The sequence below is a fragment of the Pelophylax lessonae genome (genome assembly GCF_965119305.1).
Source record: "Pelophylax lessonae genome assembly, chromosome: 1".
Classification (NCBI taxonomy): Eukaryota; Metazoa; Chordata; class Amphibia; order Anura; family Ranidae; genus Pelophylax; species Pelophylax lessonae.
In genome coordinates, this window is record NC_138768.1 from 568338192 (window position 1) to 568357818 (window position 19627).

Consider the following 19627-nt stretch of genomic DNA (forward strand, 5'->3'; position numbering starts at 1 on the left):
AGACTCTCTGTGGTGGTTATTGGGATGTGGGGGGGACCGGATGTCTCATTATCCGCGGGTCTGCGCCTCACGTGGCAGGATCGGGCCAAAAATTTAGTCCGCGGCTTTGCAGCCTACTCACGGCTGTCCGAGCACCTGACCAGGCTGTCCAAGTGCCTGACCGAGCTGATGATATAGCGGACGGTACTGCTGACGGATGCGCGCAACACGAGGCCGGATCGCGCAAAAAAATTGAGGCCGCAGCTGTCCGGGTGCCATTCCAGGCGATATGGCCGATGGATGCACGCCTCATGCGGCAGGTCCGGTTCGCAAGTTGGGGATGTGGCTTTGTGGCCTACCTGCTGCTGACAGAGCTGGCTTTCCAGGCAACTGACCAAGCTGTCGATCAAGCTAACGGAGTTGCCGGCGGACTCTTGCAGTCAGATCGGACCCCAAATTTAGGCCACGGCTTTGCGGCCTACTGGCGGCTAATGACCAGGCTGTTTAGGCTGCTGACCGGGTTGATGGAGCAGTCGTACGCCTCCCCCCCCCCCCCCCCCTCAGGGGGGTTGACATGTGGTCTGCCTGGCTTCCCCCCTGAACCGGGGGGTGCCTTGGGGCGCTTCATTTTTTAGCGAAGTGAAGCAGCCATTTTTGTGTGAGGGTAATCTGCCAGCGCGTTTGCGTCACGGCAGGCCCCCTCTTCCCCTTTCTAGGGGGCTATGTCCTATTATGTACTCTAGAGCTGCACGATTCTGGCCAAAATGAGAATCACGATTTTTTAGCTTGGAATAAAGATCACGATTCTCTGTGTAACAAAAAAAAAATTGGGATAACTTTACTGTTACGTTTTTTTCTTTTTATTTATTAAAGTCTATTAATTGCGTTTGAAAGACTGCTGCGCAAATACAGTGTGACATAAAATATTACAACAATCGCCATTTTTTTCTGTAGGGTCTCTGCTAAAAAAATATATAAAATGTTTGGGGGTTCTAAGTACTTTTCTAGCAAAAATAAAACTGATTTTAACTTGCAAGCAACAAGTGTCAGAAAAAGGTCCAGTCTTTAAGAGGTTAAACTTCCTTTCTCCCCGGCAGAGGGAAGGAAAAGATACAATGCAATCATTTTTGTTTATAGTTACTGGGAGACTTAATGCTGATAGGCTTGCCGGGAGGCTTTTTTTTTTTTTTTTTTCCACAGCTGTTCTCTCTGCTATGCAGCTATGCAAAGAATCGAGCATATTTCAGGTTTAGATCGTCAGGGGGGGGTGAATCGAGATCGCGATTTTCATACGATTAATTGTGCAGCTCTAATGTCCTCTATGGAGGGTGATCCTTGGGTCTAATAGGTGGTCCTTTTGTGGACCTTTAGCTGGGGTCTCCTTGCAGGACTGTGGTCGGCGACCTCCCCTGCTTATGTTCTCAGGTTGAGCTTAGCATATGGCGACTCTACTGGGTCTGCGTCCACGCACTTTGGGTTCTCTGACAGCGAGGATGATTCCTCTTTTACTGCACATGCGCATGCAAGGGCACTGGTGGATGCACTGACTGCATCGATGCAGGAAAACTTTAAACATTGGGGATGCAGCTACTGCTGCGTCAGAGGCGCTGGTCCCCTTGGGGCTGCAGATCCCCTAAAGGGAGGTATTTTCCTTTTCTCGCCTACTGTGACAAAATTGTCGTGAGTCAGTGGAGTTGTTCTAAATGCAATATGGCAGTGCCTAAGCGTTTCGATAGACTGTATCCTGTGAAGAGTCTCTGTTGAGTACGTGGGCAGTCCCACCTGTGGCTCAGGTCTCCAGACTGAATAATTCTGCCCTATTTACTGTGGAGGAGTCTCCGGTTTTTAAAAGATCCTTTTGAGGGGAGAGCCGAGACTTTGGTCCATCACATGTTTTCTGTGGCTGGTTCGGCCCTTAGGCCGGTGTTCACCATAGCATGGTGTCCCTGACTTTCCTGAGTGGGCAAAGCTTTTGCGCCAGTATCTGGAGGGGGAACATATTCCTCCTGCTTTTGCGGTAGACTAGTTGGTCCAAGGGTTGCAGTTAGTCTGTGATGCCTCTCTGGATGCGGCTCCCTTAGTCTATGGGCTATCCGTGGCAGCAATGATCCTTCGGCGCATGATCTGGCTAAAATGCTGGTCTGCAGACCAGACTTTCCACATGGCCTTATGTGATCTTCCCTTTGTGGGGGAATCCTCTGTTCGGAGCCTCCCCGGAAAGACCTCCTTCAAAAGTTCTATGAGGACCTGGTCTGGTATGCCAAGAGCGGTTTCTTCCAGATCTGCAGACAAACACCCCTTCTGCCTAAAAGGGGTGCTCTCATCCGTATCTGGGGGGGGGGGGGGGGAGGACATCTTCGTTTTCTTTCCGGAACCGTGAATCTCCTTTATTCAAGACAAGTGGGTCCACGAGCTGATTCGGCCCGGCTACAAGATCAAGTTTTTGGTCTTCTCCTCCAGAGAGGTTCTTTGCTTCCAACCTGTGTTTATCCCAAGACCGCCTGTGAGGTCTCTTCGGGGAGGTGCAAGACTTGCTAATACAGGGGGTGATTGTTTCGGTCTTAGATCTCGGTATGTTTGTTTCGTGTTTGCAGGTCACAGGAAGGAGCGAGGTTGGTCCAATCTTGAACTTCAAGCTCTGAACCGATTTGTGCGGGTACAGATGTTTCGAATGGAGTCCATTCGTATGGTAGTGGCATCCCTACATCAGTGGGATCTTCTGGCCTCTATCGAGAGTAAGGGAGCTTACCTTCATATTCCAATATGTCGGTCATCCTTGCTTCCTCCGATCGCTGTGGCCAAGGAGCATTATCAAGAGGTCTTACCTCAACCTCCTCTGGTTTTCGCATGTGTTGGCCCCGGTGTTGGCATTGTTGTGCCAGCGGGGAATTGCGATACTGGAGTACCTGGATGATCTTCTGCGAGCAGAATCTCCTACTGCCCTCAAGGACAGCCTGGAGATTACTGTGGGGACTGCAGGAGTTCGGTTGGAAATTAAATTTCCAGGTATTGGCTCTGGGTCTGTTCTGGCCTTGGCCTCAGCCAGGGTTTTCCTCCCATGGGACGAGATTCAAAAATCTGTCCACATGAGACCTCTGCAAAGAGAGATTCTTGCTATGTGGGGCAAGAATCCACAGTCTCTGATCCTGTTGAGCCAGGGTACGAGAGGGTCTCTTATTCGGTGGCTTCGCTCTCCAGTGCTTTGACAGGGTAAATCTTCCTTCCCCCGTACTGGACTGGGGTCACCATGGATGCCAGCCTGTCCGAGTGGGGTGGCGGTTTTTTGGCATGGAATGTGCTCAGGGGGTCTGGACACTGGTGGCTCCTTGGGTCCAGTATTGTCTGATTATACGTCTTTCCTCTTCTAGAACTTCTGCCAAGACCCCTGTGTAGGCTAGAGGCAAAAGGGATTACGACCATCCTAGGAGCAGACTGGCCTTGCCAGTCTTGGTACGCAGATGAGATACGGTTGGTCGCCGATGCTCCTTGGAGACTTCCTCTTAGAGGAGATCTGTTGGCTCAAGGGCCAATCTTCCATCTTGCTCTACAGTTGCTGGCTCTAACAGCTTGGCTGTCAGAAGCCAGGTGCTGAAGGCTAGGGGGTTGACTGAATCAGTGATTCCCATGCTGCTGTCAGCTAGTAAATCTACTTCTAGTTTGATTTACCATTGCGTTTGAAGAGCGTACTTTGTGGGTGTAAATCTCCTGGTGTCCACCCCTGCTTCTTTTCAGTGACTCGGAGTTTGGCTTTCCTCCAACGAGGTGTGGAGCAGCATCTGGCCTCAGGTACCACCGAGTGCCAGGTTTGGCCTTGGCGGTTTTCTTGTCCTATGGCTACATTGTCTGTGGTTCACACCTTTGTTCGGGGGGTTCGCTATTTGGCTCCGCCAATGCAGTCTTCATTGCCCTTGTGGGATCTCCACTTGGTGCTGTTGGCTCTTCAGTAACTGCTGTTCTGAAACTCGGATTCCATATTTGTCCTTACGGATGGACCCTGTTGGGGACTGGCCACGTCGCCTGCAACCATTTTATAGATGGATAGGCAGGCGGTGGTGAAGGCCTATTCCATTAAGGGTCAGGATCCTCCTTTCCCTGTTAAGGTGCATTTTACATGGGCGCTTAGTGCCTCTTGGGACTTCCGTCATCAGGCGTCAGTGGTGCAGGTTTGCAAGGCGGCCACCTGGTCGTCCATGCACATTTTCACAAAATGTTATAAGGTGGATGTGTTGGCATCTGCAGATGACTCCTTTTGGCTGCAAGGGTTTGCAAGCTGCTGTTGGAGAGGATTAGTCCTCTTTGAGGGTGTACTTTTATGTCAGGTGAGCTTCAGTTGTTCCTGGTTGAGCTCCTGTTTTACCTGGTTGGCTATGTTTAGCCTTTTGGGAAGTATATTTATTGCTGTGTTCTTCCCACCCCCTCATGTTGACACTCCTTTTGGATGTCCCACGGGTCCAAGAAGATATGGGGCTGTGTCTGTTAACGAACGAAAGCAAAAATTGGATTTTTGTCTTACCGTAAAATCCTTTTCTCTGATGTTCATTGACAGACACAGCACCCACCCCTCTGTATTCTTCTGACACTGTTTTTTACAAAACTGAGATTATAGAGTGGGAAGTGAGGCTACGTTCACATCTAGGTGTTGCTATTTTATAGGTGTTTTTCAGGCGTTTTCCAGGCATTTTTATAGGCGTTTTTACAAGCGTTTTACAGGTAAAACGGCTGTAAAATGCTCTATATCGCCTTTCCAGCGTTTGCATTAAGTCTATGGGGCAAAAACACCTGTAATCTACCCAAAAAGAAGCTCATGTACTTTTGGAGCATTGGGCGTTTTGCTCAAGGTGTCGGAACACTCAGCTATGAACAGGGGCCATTGAAATGAATAGGATTTGTCTTGTTGGGCGTTTTTTGAGCTGATCCTTAGAGCTGAAAAACGCCCCAAAACGCCTACATGTGAACGTAGCCTAAGAGTATACCTCCTGGGTCTGCCCTATAGGCGTAGTTAGGCTTTATTAACTTTTGTTGACCCTTTTTCTGACTAGTGTCCTACTCCTAGGAAGAGCAGCATAACCACCACAGGTCAAGGAAGATCAGGAGCTGTGTCTGTCAATGAACATCAGAGAAAAGGATTTTACGGTAAGACAAAAATCTATTTTTTTTTAAACATACCTAATAACTAAGTTATACATCAGCTAACTAATCAATTCTGAAAATAACGGTTTGTTGCAGCTTAAAAAAAAAATTCACTTTCCCTTCAACAATTGCTTTGCTGGTTCTGATCTGACAACTATGAAAGCCTTTTGAATATTCTCTTTTGTTGCTGCATTTCTCAATTCTCCACTTGTTTGCTGTGTATACTATAAAAGAATCCCAAATCTATCTTCCCATTCCATGTCAGAGGGAGCCAGTGATCAGCCATGCAGTATTTCAGTATCCATCAATGTGTCTTAGACATAGCAAATTTCTAATTGCAGTCTTTAGTGATTTTACTTAAGTTCACATGTCCTGCTTTTCTTTCCACTTGCCTCTTTGAAAGTTCAAGTTTAGGTTTTGCAGACATTATATATTCCGCATGTACAAAATAATGGTACTTTTTTATTTTTTCCAGTGATTGTCAGAAAATTCCTCTAATTATTTCCAACCTTGGAATGTCAGAGCAACAAGGATACAAAACCTTATCTGGATCATGTGTGTCTCTTGGATTTAACCAAGCTGTTAAAAAGCATAGGTGGTTATCCCATCAAGTTATTTTGTCTTTATCTATACTTTGTACCGCTCTAAATTTATATTTTGCAAAATTTTCAATAAAAATCCATTTGAAAAAAAAAAAGCATAGGTGAGCATTAGGTTGCTTGAAGGTAACAAATCACATTTGTGCATTAGAATTTTAGATACAGCACATTAAGCCATCAGCTAGCATGTTACCCATATTACCAAATAAGGTTATAATATTTTTTTTTTTTTAAAAAAAAAGGTTGAACGAAAATAAAAGTTGATTTCTCCCCCCCCCCCCCCCACCCACTGGCAAGTAGTTTGTCTCAACCCTCTTTCTACTACATCTGCTTAGAGTTTGTTCTTTTGAAAAACTGACCTACTGACCAGATGAAGATAAAGGAAAGAAAACCTTAAAACGAAAAAAAAAAAAACGAATGCAGGCATCACACCTACAAATTGGTCAGCTGCAGATACATTTTTTTTTCTTTTGGGTTTATTACAGCTTTCTTTTCCACACTGTATTTAAGTTAGGAATTGCCTACACATTTTCTACTAAATGGCCTTGAAGTTTGAACATATAGTTTATGAAAAATCCCACACCTTTACTTCCGTGATTTCTGTAACACACATTCTGTGTGCCCTGTTTGTAGGCACTGCTGTGTCACAGAATTCAGAACCTGTCTTCTGACCTACAGACATGCTGAGAGGAGCAGTTTGAGGGGGCACAGTCAGTACAGATTCACTGCTTTCAAACAGCAAGGTACCATGGGATATATAGTCTAGAGAAGCGGACGTTTTATAGCGTACTGTGTAGACACAATTGACAATTCTAAATGTTCCTTATAACATAGAAAAGCCTAACTTTAAAGTAATATTGTAAGCAATTTTATTTTTTATCTTTAAAGGTTGGATTTTTTTCAGAGAGATGGAACTCTAAAGGAAGTAAGTAAAATTACAGCAATGTGTACAAGTCTACAGGAGGAACTGAAGGTAAGCTATGGCATAGAAGTAAGTTTGATTCCCATTTTTGTTTTCACTACTGTGTTAAAGGTGGCTATAGATTTAAAAATATGGAGCATTTGCAAAGCATGTAATCCCAAAATGACATGTCATCAGAATACTGGAAATATTTTGTGTAAGACTGTGTACACACTATATAGATTTTTACTCTATTACACTTCTAACCAATAGACTTTTTTTTCATCCTTTTTTACCCAGCATGTACTAAATTTACTTATCCCTACTTAAATTATGTATTTTTTTCTCAATGGAATATATATGCCTTTCTGCATGTGGCCACTAAAGGGTAGTTTTGCATCGAATTTATTTACATGATCGTAAAAGTCATGAAGCCTACTGCAACCTCATATAGCACAGCACTTGAAGTGTTAACCACTCGTATCTTAAACAAATGAAAAATGACATCTGTGTAAATACAGTGCTCCTAAAAAACCTAAATCTGTACCTGGATGTGTATACGAATGTGTTAAGTGTGCCAACAACTTGTAAGCAAATCTGCACAAGTGTTAATGCAAAAGATTATACAAAGGGGGTGATTTATTATAGCGGGAGAGTGCAAAATTGGGCGCAGCTCTGCACAGAAACCAATCGGCTTCCAGGTTTTTTTTCTTTTTTTTTGTCATAGCTTATTTGAACTAGATGTAGTTAGAAGATTGGCTACCCAGAGCTGCACCAGATTATTCTCACTCCAGTTTTAGTAAATCAACCCCAGAGTTTTTTCATGCAGACACGTGACCTCCCTCTGCCAGCTTGCATTTATCAGAGGGAAATCTCAGCCCCTCCCACTGTAGTCACTGGGAAGGAATGAGAGGGAGGTCACATGACGGGACAGTAGAGCTCTGCAAAGAAGGTGTTTAGCATTATAATTTAAGGAAACGCACACACTGAACAGGGTTCTAAACCAGGGAGAATCAAAGTAATTAATGCATGTGACTTTACAAGCACTTTAAGTAATTTCATGATGGCTCCTCTGCAAGCTAGCTGGGTGCCACTTGTCTCATGTTACAGAAGTGAGGGAAGGCCTCCCAGGAAGCTATTAGGGCAGATAGATCTCTTGGGTCTGTGGAACGGGGTGCTTAAAAATAATTTGAGAAAAAAAAAAGAAACTGTCATCAAATGGCAGAAGCTGTCAATATAGAATGTTACTCTATAATCCCATATAACTTCATACATACAGCTGTAACTTATTTAAAGCGGTATTAACCACTAAAGGATCAGGCCTATTTCTGACACTTGTTTACAAGTTAAAATCTGTATTTTTTGCTAGAAAACTACTTAGAACCCTCAAACATATCGTTTTTTTTTTTTAGCAGAGACCTTAGAGCAGCGGTCTTACAAACGCAATTTTATTTTTGGAAAAAATACAATTTTGAATAAAAAAAATAATAAAACAGTAAAGTTAGCCCAATTTTTTTCTATAGTGTTAAAGATAATGTTAGGCCGAGTAAATAGATACCCAACATGTCATGCTTCAAAATTGGTACTTAAAAATCTCCATGGGCGACACTTTAAAAATGTCTACAGGTTACCAGTTTAAAGTTACAGAGGAGGTCTAGGGCTAGAATTATTACTCTCGCTCGAACAATCAATCATGGTGATACCTCACATGTGGTTTGTTCACTGTTTACATATGTTGGCTTGACTTGTGTATGCGCTCGCTTCTGTGCACGAGCTCGGAGGGACGGGGCGCTTTAAATTTATTATTTTTTTTTTTTTAAATATATTTTACCTTTTTTATTTTTGCACTGTCCCTTTTTAAAAACTTTTTTTATTAATCACTTTTATTCTTATTACAACAAACCATCCCTTGTAATAGAAATAAGCAGGGCAGAACTTCTTTAATGTGAGATCTGGGGTCAAAAAGACCTCAGATCTCACATCTACACTAAAAAGCAAAAAAATAAAAAAATGGGCCCTTTAAGGTCATTGGGAGGAAGCTACGTATGATGTTGCTCCAGTCCTCCAAGGCCATAGAGTCGAGTAGGGGCCAGCTTGCCCTCACTCGACTTCCTGCCTGGGAGGGGAAAGGACCGGATCGTTTTACCTGCTACCGACGGCTCCGGTAAGTGGGGAAAACTACCTGGAAGCAGCAGGTGGGGGGCACCTTTTCCCCCGCCCATAAGTGATTCCGCGGCAAATCCGCCACTGGGACCATTTTGATGTGAAAGGGGACTGCCCTCCCTGTAAAAATCTGCTGCCATAACCCCGGTATTTAACGTCAAAATAGCAACATAAAACTGCGGCGGGCGGGCGGTCCGTAAGTGGTTAAACCCAAAACCAAAAATGTAATATATAGCAACTTAACAATCATTAGATGTGGTGGCTACATTTTTTTTTTTCTTCCCTCTGGTTTACACAAGATAAAAGCAATGTGGGACTTTAAATGAGGTGTGTCCAGCTGTAAAATTAAATTATAAATATATGGTAGAAAGAACCAGATAGGTAGAGATAAAGTAAATCATTTATTAAAAAGTCTATGGACCACATATAGGTAGAACCAAAGTATTCACTATACACATGCATCCCATGGTAGTGGGAATTACATAAATGAAATACATATGGGTATAAGTGATCTAAAGACAATAATAATGGTAATCAGATAATACAATTAGACTTAATACATTCTGGTATATGGTAGAACTCGTAAAAGGGTCAAGAAATAAAGATACATAATAAACATTGTAATTGGTGGATTGCCTGTAGATAACTCAACGCGTTTCGTGAACACAATTCACTTCGTCAGGAGTAGGCAGTAAAAGTAAGTACAGTTCAAAAATCTGAAAAAAGAAATACATAAGGTAAATAACAATATATGTCCAGTGAGCAGGTAGACCTGAGGCACCTGACAGTGATGTAACTTACAATGCGATATCAGTTTGAGTTTTCAAGGGGTAACCAGATTGTTCGGGAATATGTCCAACCCGGGAGCTGAGGGAGCGAAACCCCCGTGCATCGTGCAGGTGTATATAATATAGAGTGTAGAAGGCGGCTCTCAAACATGGGGGGATCCCAGAACTTAACCATAGTAATTGGGTATGTCTGTAAGAATATGAACGCTAAATGGGTAAATGTTATAGGCAAAGTATGCATGATAATATGGGGATACATATGGTAGAAACCCCAGGAGAGCCTAAGCCACGAAAAAGTGAAATAAGGTATAATGTAGTGATTATAGCCGTGCCAAACATATCAAGGGTAGGTGAGACTAGGAAATAGCCAATTGAATATAGCCATAGTGAACAGACAAGAGACTGTGAGACTGTGAGATCGTGTGAAACCAACCAGGATAGTGAAAGGGAAAAAAGGAATGACCCGTGGACTAAGATTGTGATTGGTGAGAACGATATCTGAAATAGGTAATTACAATGAGACTAAGAGTGGGTGGCAATTTGCCGTGAAAAGGATGAGAAGAATACGATGGAGTAAAGTAAAGAGTGAAACAGCCGAAGATGTGCTCACCTGCATAGATCCACAGCGAGAATCGCACCCAGCGTCACACTAATGCTCAAACGTTGGGAAGCCGCCGGGCCAACTAGTGAGCCGGGCGGACACTCTCCCTTATGAGCATGGTTGGAAAACACGTGACAGGACGTCGGCGTCAATACTGACGTAACGTCCCGCACGGAGATGTGTGGCGCCGATGCGCTGCGGCCGCCAGCCACCCCCACGCCGTCAACCCCGCCCACCGGAGTGGGAGGAGGAAGAGGAGGAGGGGGGGAGGAAAACGGACGGAGCGCATCGCAGCTCCCGGGGAAGGACAGAGCCACGAATCTAACCGTGACCCCACTGGTAATATGAAAAATAGAAATAGGACATATATTGCAAAAGACCTTAGGAGGAAAAATGGATAAATATAACTTATAACAAAGTCATATTAAAGATGTAAAAAATGAACGGCAATGCAAAATAAGAATAGTAATAAAAAGCTGGTGAATCACACCTCCATCCCTAATTTGATACATGAAGCAAGGGGAGGGTTTGGTTTAACTTGGTAATCTGGCTGGTAACACACCTCCTGTATTGGAGTGCCCCTATTCTGAATGAGCACAGAGGCACAACAGACAGCAACATTGTTAGTCTGGGGGGAGGGTAGTGTTAAATGTACTAGCTGATTTAAATACACTATCAAATTGCTTATAAAGTGTGAGCTGGAGTTTAGCTTCAGTTACAGCAAACTGAGCCATATGCTCATTACACACGGCTACATGTCCCAGTTTATCTCATTGGCCAACTTATTGAGCGTGTGCTCCCTCTAGAGGTCAATCTACAAATATAGTAACACACTTTAAAGTCATTATAGTGTTCTGATTCACATTTTATTTATGTGCCCTGACTTCACATAATTGTAATAAATACACAATAAGTACAGCAGTCAGATTAAAATTCTACTTTGGTCAATTTGATATGGCAAAATAGGTACAGTTCCCGTAATTCTTTTATTTTATAATTTGAAAATTGTGTTAAATTCTTGCAAGGATTGTGTTTAATTTCTTACAGATGATTGCTACATTCCCGCATTTATATGCACAAATAGCCAGTGTATTAGCAAATACTTATAGTGTTAATTAAAAACGGTGAAAAGTAACAGCTTGCTATGTCTATAGGAAACCTGCTCTCGTGTTGTAGAAAGTGAATATTCTGTGGAGCAACTACTACAACAAGTTAACCAACTAAAACAGCAAATTGTTGAAAAGAAAAAGCTTCTAAACAAAGGTAATTTTATATTTTCTAATACTGCTCATATTGACTGCAACCTTACAGAGGGGTTAAAAGGCTGTAGATTTTAGCTTGCCTTTAAGCTACAGCCAGAACTTCTTAGGTTCCTGCATTCAGACCTCCCACAATGGAGCTAACGTCTGCTTTAAAAGCCCCATGGCTTAATATCTATATAGCTTTTTTTTTTTTTTTTTTTTTTTTTTTTTTAACCCAGGCCCATTATTACTGAAATCTGTGCCTCCATTGTGACCACCTAAATGCCCCATTTACCTTCCCTGTAAAGTACTTTTCTGCAGTACTTTACAATTATTTACAAGTAGTGACAACAAAGGCAGAGCTTTTAATATTAAAGGGCTGGGCTTTAAAAATATTACACCTTCCGAAAGTATTAAAATAAAGGTACCTGGAATTGGGCTTTAAAGGGAAACTCCAGTCAAAAATGAAATTTTTCCTATTAATAGTATGTTAAATACAGTATCTCACAAAAGTGAGTACACCCCTCACATTTTTGTAAATATTTTATTCTATCTTTTCATGTGACCACACTGAAGAAATTACACTTTGCTACAATGTAAAGTAGTGAGGGAACAGCTTGTATAACAGTGTAAATTTGCTGTCTCCTCAAAATAACTCAACACACAGCCATTAATGTCTAAACCACAGTTGTCAAACTAGCGGCCCTCCAGCAGGTGCAGAACAACAAGTCCCATGAGGCATTTCAAGGCTGACAGTTACAAGCATGACTCCCACAGGCAATGGCCTGATGGGACTTGTAGTTCCGAAACAGCTGGAGGGCCGCCAGTTTGACACCCCTGGATGGCAACAAAAGTGAGTACACTTTTGATGTGACTTTGATCCAGTTGCATCAAAGTCGCACTCTAAATTACAATAGTGGAAACGTAGACTAAAGCTCCGTTTCCACTAGTGTGACTTGTCATGCAACTTTGGACACACAAAGTCGCCTGAAGAGTCACAGCCCATTGATTTCAATGGCACCCGTCCCATCTATGCAACTTTAAAAATCAGCAACCTTGAAAAGGTACCTGCACTACTTTGTTGCAACTTTGATCCAAAGTAGTACAGGTACCTTTTTCAAAGTCACAGATTGGAATGGGTGCTATTGAAATCAATGGGCTGTGATTTGTCATGCGACTTTGGACACACACTAGAGGAAACAGAGCTTTAGTCTATGTTTCCACTATTGCGACTTTGATGCAACTTTACACTCTCTGGATCAAAGTCGTATCAAAAGTTGCATCAAAGTAGTGCAGGTACCTTTTCAAAGTTGCTGATTTTCAACGTCGCATAGATGGGAATGGATGTCATTGATTAGTCGCACTTCCAGATACACTGGCAGTCCCCCCTCCCTGTGTCAAGCTTCCTTCTCCTATGGTAGTCTTCATTCAAAGCCCTGACAGCTATACTGTATAGGTGTACTTCCTCTTCATTTTCTCATGAATGATGTACAATGCATCCTTATTGATGAGAGAACACTAGGCAGGAACCTATGATCAGTTCCTCCCATTCTGTATACACCCACTGGCTACACAGGAACAGTGTCCCTCCCTGGAAGTGATGTTACTAGCTTTCAGTAATCACACCCACTTGCTGTTCTTGGACTCAGAAGGAAGAGGGATTGAAGTCGTGTGACAACACTGAAAACTGACGAATTTAGGTAGAAAAACTGAGATATTTTTCATTTTGACACATAAGGCTGAACTCCGCTTACATTAACGATTGCAGGGGAGAATTTAAGGTATTAGGCTGTACTTCCACTTTAAGAACTTCAAGAAATCTGCTTGACACTTTTTAAATGCATTGTAAATATTTACTAAAACTGATACATAAGGGTTTCCTACTGAAGACACTTTTAGAACATGTAGCATGCAATCCTTTTTGTAGTAGTTTGAATATGATTCTCTCCCACCCTAATTTCAAAGTTTATTTAAATTCAAGAACAAAAATGTTATATATTGTAGCCTACTAGTATTTGGATGTGATGGCTGTATTGTTTTTTTTTTTTTGTTTAATTACATTGTAGTACATTTTCTGCAAGTAGAGAAAAAAATTAAATACATTTCTTGGATTTCATTGCGGGACACAGGCATTAAGATACTTTGAGTTTTTTCTACTGCCTACAGGAGTGTTGGACACTGGCAAAACAGAGGGGTGTTACCTGTGTCTCTCAATTAACAAGAAATAGATTTCACAGTAACTTCAAAATTCCTTCTATCATTCATGCTCATGGAGAGAGACAGGAATTCAGATACAGTCGGGGCGTCCAGAAGCAACCCAAGACCTTTTTAGCAGTCCCAATCCTCTTTTGAAGGACCTATCCCTGAATTTGACAGAAATGAGGTCACTGCCACAGGGGAACGACTTCAGGCTCGGTTCACACTTGTGCGATGCGGGAACGCTGCGAATATGCAGCGTGTTCCCGCATCGCATCCGCACATCTGGCAGTTCACACTGCCATATGCGTTACGCAGGGGGTGTCAATTAAAAGTTAACGACACCTCCAGTTTGATTGCATATCGCAGTGATCTGCAAGTACGCACAGAATCGGATCGCACAAGTGTGAACCACTGTAAGATCCGATTTTGATGCGGCTCAAAAAAATGCCTCCTGTGCGTCTTTGGTGCGGATGCAGTGCGAATTCAGCCATACAAAGTGTATGGCTGAAATTCGTACCACACATGAGATCGCATTTAATGAAGGAGCAGTGCGCTCCGAATTACATGCGATCTCGGCAGCCGCACAAGTGTGAACCGGCACTCGCACAAAGTAAAAAAGCCGAACTCAAGTCGGTGAGAAGATGATAAATTTACAAAAACATGAAGAAAAATAAATAAAGGGAACTTGGCACAAAAGATAGGTAAACAAACATGCTGGTCTATGTAGAAAGGCCTGAAATCTAACATAAGAAATCCTAAGGAGCAAGGGGACAAAAACTCTATACCTGGAAGAGGTTGCCTGGTCAGACATCTGACCTGCTAAGTGAGGTACACCAGAAAATGTACTGAATTAGAACAAATTCTAAAAAAGGTTAGAAGGGTATTAAGAGAACCCTATAGAATGCACAAATTCTATATAATGAATGGGCGAAGGTGCCAGGAAGACACCACCACAAGCGTAGGCAGAACTTAGGCCTCATTGGTGAGGGAGTGACCACCACTGTAACGAGGATGAGAACTCCCAACACCTTTTCCTTTCCACCACTCCTAAGTGACCCTGAAGTCTGCAGAATAATTCTGTCTAATCCTAACTCCTGCAGCAGTGCGCTGTCATGTTGGAACAGGAAGGGGCCATCCCCAAAATGTTTCCACAAAGTTGGGAGCATGAAATTGTCCAATATGTTTGGGTATGGGAACGCCTTTGGCTTTCCTTTCAATGGAACAAAGGGGCCAAGCCCAACCCCACACCATAATCCCCCTCCATCAAATGATTTGGACCAGTGCACAAGGCAAGGTCCATAAAGACATGGATGTGCGAGTTTGGGGTGAAGGAACTTGACTGGCCTGCACAGTCCTGACTGCAACCTGATAGAAACCCTTTGGGATAAATTTGAGCAGAGACTGCGAGCCAGGCCTTCTCGGCTAACCTCAGAGCCTGACCTAACAAATGCCCTTCTGGGAGAATGCTCAAACATACACACTGTGTGCTCCCATAGACACACTTCTAAACCTTGTGGAGAGCCTTCCCACAAAAATGAGAATCACGATTTTTTTGCTTAGAATGAAGATCAAGATTCTCAAAATCTTTTTTATTTTAATAACTAAATAATATTTTATTATTCATTTGAACTAAAGCTGTGCCTAGGATTACCCCCCCCCCCCCCTGTCATGGATTATCCCTGGGTACTGTTGGTTGGTGGGAACTGCTGGCAAAGTGTGAGGAGTGGCACTGAGCCGATGCTTTCTGTAGCTCAGCTCTCCTCTCAGGCGGAGTGCATTTGATTTCACTCTGCCTGTGACAGAACGGAGCCGGAACTACACAGGAAGCATCGGCTCCATTCTGTCAGATGAGCTCTGACGCAGATAGCCGCGATATCGCCCGTGTGTTAGCCAAACATCCCAAGTCTCTGGCATGCAGGTAGTAGCTGTCGCGTCATTCGGGCATGAGAGCGTAGTGGGGGGGCGGGGGTGAATTGAGTTGTCAGGTACCAGAAAGCCAAATGGTAAGAGACTGGGTCAGAAAGATAGCAAGTACAACATAGAAGAACTGTATCATATGGGTGAAAATAAAACTGGAACATTTATTAATACCTGCAAAGGGTGGAGAGAGTTTAAGGGTACAAAGCGATATGTTGAATTAATAGGTGCTTAAGACGAGAAGGAAAGGGAGGCTTCTCAAGGTTAAGAGGTGGGCAGGAAGGGTTAAAATTATATGAAAGTGTTTTCTGCTTTTCAGGAATATTTTGTATAATTTGAAAATAAACTTTGTATATATATATATATATATATATATACACAAGAAAAAAAAAAAACTAGAATCCCATTACAATTCGTGTGTGTGTGTGTGTGTGTGTGTGTGTGTGTGTGTGTGTGTGTGTGTGTAAAGGCAGGCGTCCCAATACTTTTGACAATATAGTGTATACTAGTGGGGGGTCCCCTGATGTGGTGGGAATGGTTTGTTCCAAGGGTTCAGGTGTTAGTACCACAATTATATTTGCTAGCACAGCACAGGCCTTCAGTCCAAACGTTTTTTTTTTATTAAAGCATCAGCACATCACAAGCAAGAGAGTGCAACATATGGAGTTACGCAGTACCCCTTTATCAAGCATGTGATGGGCTGAAGATCCGTGGTGTGCTGGCAAATATATTCATTGTGACTTTCATTAACCAGTCTCCAGCTGGTGATTGCTACAGCACCCATTGTCCTAGAGCTTTCCCCAGGAACGTGTGGGATGTGAATATGGACTATTACTTGTTCCAGGGACAGGGTACTTGTTGAGAAAGGGAGTGCAGGCCTGATGGAGCACAGTTTCAGAATGACCTAAGCAAGGGGTCCTAGGGGGAAAGGAATGCAAACGAGCAGGAGAAGTTGCACGTTCCTGTGCAGCTTTACATGGGAAGTAAGAAAGTGCAACCGAAGGGGCATCACAGGAAAATTATTAGCAATTGGACTAATATGGGGGCTTCCTGCACCTGAGTTTGAGGGAGGAGATCCACCCTAGAACCTTCATGTAGAAGGATCCACAGCCCTCTGGCTACAACTCATACGTGCTGAATGGGAGTCAGGCCTGAAGGCCTGTGAAAACCTACTATGGAAGTAGGTGAGGGAGAAATGTAGGAATATTTTAACCCCCTCCCCTTACCAGCTTTGTTGTGGTAGGAGCATACTCTGATTGTTGCTGATCACTCTGTAAAGAGCAGGGTTAGAAACCATATCCTTCAAAGGCCAGGCTTGGATGCAGCATTGGCATTCAAACTATGCAGTCAGAGGCCTCTGTGTATCTGAAATAATATCCGATAAGACACAGGTTTAGATGCTTGTGACAAACCATGAGAACTAAAATCACAAAGCTGTGGCTGTTTGCTCCAACTATTCCAGGACACAGGAACCTAGCTCTGTGAAAGGGGACATCTCTTTTGAGGGAATCCATTGGATTCTGAAGCAATCTTACAGATTGAAATCACTAACGCAGGACAGAGAGCGAAACCAAGTAAAACATACTGGGAGTTTGGAGAGATCCCTTTTGAGGGAATCTACCCATCTTGAAACTGACAGAATAAAATTACTGCTAACACAGAAATTCTAAAAGAATCTGGACAACAGGTTGATGATCCAGATGTAAAGTCAAATGCACTGCATCAATGAGGTCTGAAACAGCAAATCTAGGGTGACTCAATTAGACTGGCGGTTCCGACAGGCTCTTTAGAAATAGACTACTAACAGTAACAGGACCATTGGCCTGGCCTGATGGGAAGGCCTTGGGAGGTCAGAGACAGGTTCTGCAGGGGATGGCATTGGAGCATATTGAGAACCTCTGTGGACAGGGAGCCCAAAACAGTTGAGGATATAGGGCCAGTATTGCCAAGTGAGCACAGAGGCAAAGCAAAATCTGACACAAAAATGGACTGGACAAAGTGGACACCCTCCAGTTAAAATTTGGTAGCGTGCGCCTTGGAAAAATAACTGAAATCAATAACTTCCTGTAATCATCAATGAGTTTCTTGCACCCCTCTACTGGAATTTTGGACGGAAAGATAGACTTGTAACCTTCAGCTTTTCCACAATTTTTGTTCTCATACAATTCTTTCTTGCTCTCTCTCCTCCATACGGAACATGACGAGACGAGCAACAGAGTCAATTTTTCACCATATTAACTGGTTGCTGGTGAGATTTCTAAATTGTCAGCACCTGTTAATCAATTCAGTGATTTAATTACAAATTATGGGAGCATCAAACTTGGAATACAATTATTTCATACAATTTTCAGAAGTTGCCATTAATTTTGTCCAGTCCATTTTTGGAGTTTTGCATAGAATGTGTTTGATTTTGGCTTTTTTTTTTCCCCACTTTTTTGGCATACCAAAACAAACAAAAGAAATAAACATGATAATGCCTAAACATTTGTAATTGCAATAATTTTCTGGGTGAAGTGGTGCATTATCTGACAGAAATGCAGAGGTGCCAAGATTTTTGGCCAGAACTATATTGCTTGGAAACTACTGGTGAGATTTTTGTGGTTGCATTTGCATCCCTGTTGTGGTCATTAATGGGGGTGGGATTCCACTCTCTGCTAGATTGGTTTCTGCTATATTATGATGAACGAGAGATGACACATAGGCACCGGCCAGGTTTAATGAACAGAGCTGCAAGATTTCATTGTTGAAGTAGCCAGAATCAGGTTAAAGGAATCCAAGTTCCACCTAAAACTATCACTTTTTTTGTGTAGATTATATATTGAAAGGCACCCAAACAAAGTTTTGAATAATATATATTTTGTTTTTTAGATGAAGCAAATCCTACAGGCCCAGAAGAAAATACTTTCCTGTGTCAGGCCTTGTGCCATTTTTTCCCTCACTCTGCACGCCTGCAGTCATGTTGCCTAACTTTAAATGGGAAACTAATACCACACGACTGTAATACTTACCATAAAAGCACTGAGATGGACAAACTTACCTTAATGATCGAAGAATGTGACCAGCCAGAAGTAAGCTTCAGGAAAGCCGGCAAGCGGAAAAGACTACCACAAAAAAAGAGAGCTGGCTTAATGTTTTCAAGGACAAGAGCTTCTACACGGGAAGCCAACCGCTATGATGACAGAATATTAAATAGTGGTACAGAAACAGAAGATGATTCACAACAGTTAACAATGGACTGTTTAGTTTCACAATCACCAACATTTTAGTAGTTGGTTTCAACAAAATTTCACATAATTTCCCCTACTGTATTTAGAGAACCTGTCAGGTTGGGTTTAGGGGAGATGCACACTGCAGGCCTGTACTACATTTACCATGATATACAATAATGTTGGTTAGGGGATAATTACGATCGATCTGTGGTAACCTATCCCTGTATATTGGGTAGTACCAACCTAACCTAGATGCATATCAAAAAAATATTCTGCACAGAACGCAGAGAAAAGCCTGGTTAAATGGTTGGTAAGAGGCAATAAATTGAATAACCATATATCTATTTATTATTAGATATTAGTGAAATTTCACAACCGTGCAGTGGAAATGTAAATGATTGCAGCAATGTGTACACAGACTGACTGACATTTAGACTCGGTTCACATTACCGCGACTTGTCAGCCGGTCCATTGACCACTACAGGACCTGTTCTAATAGGAGCGACACAAGTCGCTCCGAAGTCGTGGTGCATGGTAATGCACAAGTCGCCCCCGAAGTCGTGCAGAGTCGTGTCGCCTTAGTGTGAACCGACTCTTAACATGAATAACAATACTGGCCGGTGTTTAAACAGTAGTGCAAAAAATATCTGGGGGAAAAAAAAGAGTTCACATGGAGTGGTTCTTTTGTAGAAATATAAATTGAGCAGTAATTCTTCCCTGATATTATCCTTATGGAAGCTCGGCTACTAGAGGATGTAAAGTTCCGATATTGCAACATGTATGGGAGTGGTCAATCTCATTCCCATGTGGGCTGTGACATGCAAGATTGTATGTTGAATATCGGTGCAGCTGAGTTTTCTCATAGTGTCTTATAGGAACCATGTGTAGTGATCGTGACAC

At 42.7% G+C, this 19627-nt stretch overlaps 1 protein-coding gene across 1 annotated transcript in view; it reads left to right on the forward strand.

Annotated features, from left to right (window-relative positions):
• Positions 1-18876, forward strand: part of ABRAXAS1 (abraxas 1, BRCA1 A complex subunit) — a 79556-nt gene extending 60680 nt beyond the window's left edge. Inside the window, exons 6-9 of the mRNA XM_082275822.1 lie at positions 5585-5704; positions 6597-6681; positions 11316-11424; positions 18387-18876. Coding sequence (XP_082131948.1) covers positions 5585-5704; positions 6597-6681; positions 11316-11424; positions 18387-18784 — 712 coding nt within the window. The 3' untranslated portion in view covers positions 18785-18876. The remainder of the gene's footprint in view (positions 1-5584; positions 5705-6596; positions 6682-11315; positions 11425-18386) is intronic.
• Positions 18877-19627: the final 751 nt, after the last annotated feature.